Here is a 6,258-nt window from a genome sequence, read left to right as displayed (position 1 = left end):
ATCTATAAAATGGGATAACAGCTACCTCAAAAGGACATTTTAAATGAGATAATGAATCCGAAAGCACTCTGTATGTTATAAACTACTGTACGCAATTCCCTTTCTTAAATGCCACCATCTCCGAGAAACACTCTCTAAAAATGTTCAAGTTAGAGTCAACTGCTCCTTAATCTGTTTGAATAATGCTTTGCTCACCTCTCTATGCTAACAATTAGTTTATTCTGCCTCTTGTCCAGCTTCTGAATTCCTTTAAGGTAGAGGTCATGTTTTATTGTTATTTAAAGACATAGTTAATAGTAATAGCTGTCATTTATCAAATTTCTATTATGTACCAGACATTGTACTAAGTACTTTACATTCATTCTCATTTATTTGTTGGAATTAGGAGACAGTATCATGCTTTCCATTTTACAGATGAGGAAGCTGAGGCTCAGAGAGACTTGGGTGCTTGCTCAAGGGCACAGCCTCCCAGTCAGTATTACAAAGCCTATGTTTTTATCTATCAGTGGTTGGCAAACTCATTAGTCAACAGAGCCAAATATCAACAGTACAACGATTGAAATTTCTTTTGAGAGCCAAATTTTTTAAACTTAAACTTCTTCTAACGCCACTTCTTCAAAATAGACTTGCCCAGGCCATGGTATTTTGTGGAAGAGCCACACTCAAGGGGCCAAAGAGCCGCATGTGGCTCGCGAGCCGCAGTTTGCCGACCACTGTACTAGGTAAAATCGCTTCCAAGCCCTGGCTGGTGTGGCTCAGTTAGTTGGAGCATCCTCCCTTGCACCAGGAGATCGCAGGTTCAAGTTTGATCCTGATTGGGACCCATACAGGAGGCAACCAATCGATGTATCTCTCTCACATTGACGTGTCTCTCTCTCTCTCTCTCCCTTCCTCTCTCTAAAAAAAAAAAAAAAAAAAAAAAAAATTGCCTTCAAGATACAGCGCGCAGCATGGAAGTCTATGAAACCCTGACAACCTGAAGCTCTTACCGAGGTGAGCAGTTTGGTGAGCACAAGGCCTTCCTGGCTCCAAACCCCGACACAGTCCTCAGCCATCCTAGGGCTCAGGGTGGCATTTCCTACTCCTTCCTCTGAGCAGGATATGGGTGGCTGGCTGGAGGGCAGGAGTCCTGGGACAGCACTAAAATACAGGCAGATTCCTGGGGTCCTTTCTGTGGTCACCCTGGCTGTAATGAGGACCAGCTCTCCTGCAGAAGATCCTATGAGAAGCATGGGAGAGGAGATGGAAGAATATGAAGGGTCAGGTGGGAACCATCCCTTTTCAGACTTCTGTTCATTTCAAAGATTTCCTACAGTTCCAGGTGTTTTAGCACTGGTTCTATACAATAAAGTACTCTATACACCATCGTTTACATCATTTAAAAATGAAAATAACTAGGTACTAATATAAACAAAAATTAACTGAAATTAGCTTATAACCAACAAAACAAACACATCAATATTTACAAGGTTGCAGTGAACCTGGGATAGATACACATTGTCAATGTCAGTTTGTATAAACTAGTTCATCCTTTTTTAAGAAAGCAATTTTCCACTAGGTATGAAAATCCATTAAAAGGTTCACATCTGGCCCTGGCTTGTGTTTCTCAGTGGTTAGAGCATCGGCCCACATACTAAAGAGTCATGGGATCGATTCCCAGTCAAGGGTACATACCTGGGCTGCAGGTTGCATTCCCCGGCCCCGGTTGGGGTATGTGCAGGAGGCAACCAATCCATGTGTCTCTCTCACATTGATGTTTCTCCCCCCACCTCCCATTCCAATCGTTCTAAAAATCATTGTAAAAAATATCCCCAGGCCGAAACCGGTTTGGCTCAGTGGATAGAGCGTCGGCCTGCGGACTGAAGGGTCCTGGGTTCGATTCCGGTCAAGGGCATGTACCTTGGTTGCGGGCACATCCCCAGTAGGGGGTGTGCAGGAGGCAGCTGATCGATGTTTCTCTCTCATCAATGTTTCTAACTCTCTATCCCTTTCTCTTCCTCTCTGTAAAAAATCAATAAAAAATATATTTAAAAATATATATATATCCTCAGGTAAAGACTAACAACACAACAGAAAAGGTTCACATCCCATTTCAAATTAGTAGAAAAATAGCCTATTCAGTCAATGGCCTTGGGACAATTCCATTTGTGAAAAAAGGTTAGACTCTTATCTCATACTATAAAATTAAGTCCAGATATATTAAATACCTATACAAACAAACTAACTAATTAAAACGAAACAAAAACCTAAGTAAGTATTAAAAGAAAATATGGAAGAATATTTTCTAATTTTAAAGTTGGGAAACCCTTGCTAAAAATGTCACAAAATCTAAAAGCCTGAATAAAGAACAAAAGCAATAAACTTAACCTCATAACAAATTGAAGACTTCTATAAAATGAAAGATAAGTTTTTAAAAAAACACACAAGAGTGCTTGCTTGGTAGCACATATACTAAAATTTGAACGATACAGAGAAGATTAGCATGGCCCCTGGGTAAGGATGACACGCAAATCCGTGAAGTGTTCCATATTAAAACACACACACACACACACACACTCACACACACACACACGAACCCTAGCTGGTATGGCTCAGTGGATAGAGCATCAGCCTGAAGACTGAAGGGTCCCGGGTTCAATTCCAGTCAAGGGCACATGCCCAGGCTGTGAGCTCCATCCCCTGTAGGGGGTGTGCAGGAGGTAGCCAATCAACGATTCTCTCTCATTGATGTTTCTATCTCTCCCTCTCTCTCCCTCTCTGAAATCAATAAAAATATTTGAAAAACACACACAAGAAACAAACTGGTTAAAAATACCTATACTAGATTTAATTGGCAAAAGGTTTACTATCCAGAATATATAAAGACCTAAACATCAAGAAGATAAAGACAACGAAAAATAAGCAAAGAAAGTGAATAGGGAGAGAAACCAAGATGGCGGCATAGGTAAACACCTGAAATTGCTGCCTCACACAACCACTTCAAAACTACAACTAAAAGACAAACGGGAGAGGACCCAAGATGGCGGCATAGGTAAACACCTAAACTGCTGCCTCGCACAATAATTTCAAAACTACAACTAAAAGACAAAACATCTATCACCCAGAACCATGGGAAAGCTGGCTGAGTGGAAGTTCTACAACTAGAAGGAAAGAGAAAAGAGCATTGAGACATGCACAAGCACTGAAAAGCTGAGGTACGGAGGCGCGTGTATCGGGCTGGTGGCGGGCGACTGGGAGCGCTGCTTTTTTCAACCCGAAGGGAGACAAGCTCCCGATTACTCCGAACTCCAGTTTGAGACCCAAACTCCTACAGGGAGAAGCTGGACTGTCTGCCATCAAGTTGGAAAGTGAGGGTGGCTTGCTTGCAGGGCTGCATGCAGGAATAATCGTTTAATGCGCTGGGGCACAGGACACGGGGACGTGGTCGGAGACGCAGAGCCGGCTTACTGGCAGCCATCACTGTTTGCCACGCCCTAGCCTAGTGACGCCCTGAGACCCCGCCCTGCACAACCTACAAACCCACCCAAGCTCCAAGCAGCAGCTTTAGCATATGAATGGCCTGCCCTATCGCAGCTTAACATAGCAAACTTGCAGCCCGGGTCAGACAGCTCCAAAACCTCCAAACCCCAAGCAAAGAGGAGAAAACCTGTAGTTCTCGCTGTAGCGCCTGCTGGGTGGCCTCAGACAGTAGCTGACCTGCACCCCATTGGAGATCCAGAAGCTAGTGTACCTAGTGGTCAGTGTGAGACACCAGATTTCAACTCCTCACATTCATAAGTGACACATTCAAGAGGCAGACTCAGTGAGCACCAAAGCCCCACTGAAACAAGTCCTGCACCCTAAGCATGTCTCCAGCAGTTCTTCCATTATAGACACAGTGGGTCCTCACAGCCAATTGGCCTGGAGGTCAATTCCTCCCAGTGTACCAACAGCAATCAAGGCTTAACTACACCAAGACTTTGCACTCAGCCCACAAAGGGGTGTACCAAGAGCGTCCACCTCAGGTGATTGGGGAGGCTGAACTACTGGCCCCTATAGGTCACCTACCACACAAAGCCACTCCATCAACACAGGGAAGCAGCAAAATGCAGAGACAAAGAAACATGTCACGAATGAAAGAAATGGAGGAAAGCAAACTACTGGACAACATAGAATTCAGAACCACATTTATAAGGTTATTCAAGAATCTTCTAAAAACCGCTGAGAAACTTGATGAGACCTCCGAGGAGCTTAGTGAGGCCTTCAAGGACCTTAATGAGAATGCCAAAAAAATGGAAAAGGACAAGTCAGAAATTAAGCATACACTGTCTGAAATAAAGAATATACAGAAATTCAACTGTAGATCAAAGGACCCCAAGAATCAAACCAAAGATCTGAAATATGACAAAACAAAAAACACCCAACCAGAAAAACAAAAAGAAAAAAGAATCCAAAAATATGAAGATAGTGTAAGGAGCCTCTGGGACAACTTCAAGCATACCAACATCCGAATTATGGGGGTGCCGGAAGAAGAGAGAGAGCAAGGTATTGAAAACCTATTTGAAGAAATAATGACCGAAAACTTCCCCCACCTGGTGAAAGAAATAGACTTACAAGTCCAGGAAGCGCACAGAACCCCATACAAGAGGAATCCAAAGAGGACCACACCAAGACACATCATAATTAAAATGCCAAGGGCAAAAGACAAAGAGAGAATCTTGAAAGCAGCAAGAGAAAAACGGTTAGTTACCTACAAGGGAGTACCCATACAACTGTCAGCTGATTTCTCAACAGAAACTATGCAGGCTAGAAGGGAGTGGCAAGAAATATTCAAAGTGATGAACAGCAAGAACCTACAACCAAGATTACTCTACCCAGCAAAGCTATCATTCAGAGTTGAAGGTCAGATAAAGAGCTTCACAGACAAGAAACAGCTAAAGGAGTTCATCACCACCAAACCAGGATTACTTGAAATGCTGAAGGGTATTCTTTAAGAAGAGGAAGAAGAAGAAAAAGGTAAAGATAAAAATTATGAACAACAAAATGACATCAAATACATACCTACCAACAAGTGAATCTAAAAATCAAGTGAATAAAAAATCTGAAGAACAGAATGGACTGGTGAATATAATAGAATCAGGGACATAGAAAGGGAGTGGACTGACAATTCTCAGGGGGAAGGGGGTGTGAGGGGTGTGGGAAGAGATTGGATAAAAATCTTACACCTATGGATGAAGACAGTGGCGGGGGGTAAGGGCATGAGGTGGGGTGGGGTGGGGAATCAGGTGGAAGGGAGCTATGGGGGAAAAAAAGAGGAACACCTATAATAATCTGAACAATAAAGATTTATTATAAAAAAATAACATGTTCAGAAACAGAAAAAAAAAAAAAAAAAAGACAAACAGACATCATCCAGAACCACGGACATCATCCAGAACCACAGGAAGGCTGGCTGAGTGGAAATTCTACAACTAGAAGGAAAGAGAAAAGCACACTGAGACTCAGAGGAGCTGCGGAAGTAAAGTGCGGAGGTACGGAGGCGCGCACGTGGAAAGGGCTGGCAACTGAGCGCGCAGTTGTCTTTTTCAATCGGGAGGGAGACACAAGCTCCCGACTGCTCTGAACTCCAGTTCCGGGCGAGACTCTGGGGACCCAGACTCATACGGGGAGAAACTGGACTGTCTGGCTTTGGGGCAGAACTTGAGGGCGGCTTTCTCTCAGAGGTGCTTGCAGCAATTACCAAGGGACACTGAAACCCGGGGGCCTCTTAGGGCAGGGCTGAGGATCAGCCATTGCTGTTTGCTCCACCCTGAGACTCTGCTCCATCCAAGCTGTGTGCAGAGGTTATTGCATATGAATGGCCTGGTCCTTTGAAATCTAAAATTACCTAACAAACTGCAGCTGAGTCAGAGAGCCCCAGAACATCCAAAAGAAGGCCCAAGGCCCCACAGCAGCTTGCATTGCTTCATAGCTGGGCTTCATATGGGCACTTCCAAACCCCAAACAAAGAAGAGGAATCTGCAGATTTCTCTGTAGCTCCTGCTGGGTGACCTCAGGCAGAGGCTAAATTAGCACCTCCTTGGAGACCCAAGAGCCAGTGTACCTAGTGTGGGACCATCCAGATTACAACTCCTCTGATCCATAAGGGACACACTCAGGGTGCAGACTCAGTGAGCACCAAAGCCCCACTGAAGCAAGTCTTGCCTCATAAGGCTGTCTCCAGCACAGAAGTTCTCCCATCATAGACACTGCTGATCCTTACAGCCAATTGGCGTGGAG

The 6,258-nt window shown here is 44.1% G+C and overlaps 1 protein-coding gene across 10 annotated transcripts in view; it reads right to left on the bottom strand.

Annotated features, from left to right (window-relative positions):
- The window catches only part of TMEM219 (transmembrane protein 219), a 30,860-nt gene that overhangs the window by 6,925 nt on the left and 17,677 nt on the right, over positions 1-6,258 (bottom strand). For all 10 annotated transcript variants that reach the window (XM_080678842.1, XM_080678841.1, XM_080678843.1 and 7 more), the window contains one exon: positions 990-1,219. In XM_080678842.1, coding sequence (XP_080534968.1) covers positions 990-1,219 — 230 coding nt within the window. The remainder of the gene's footprint in view (positions 1-989; positions 1,220-6,258) is intronic.

This window comes from Plecotus auritus, assembly GCF_963455305.1.
Source record: "Plecotus auritus genome assembly, chromosome: 7".
Classification (NCBI taxonomy): Eukaryota; Metazoa; Chordata; class Mammalia; order Chiroptera; family Vespertilionidae; genus Plecotus; species Plecotus auritus.
Note: the sequence above shows the minus strand (reverse complement) of the source record. Positions and strands in the feature narration are given on the sequence as shown.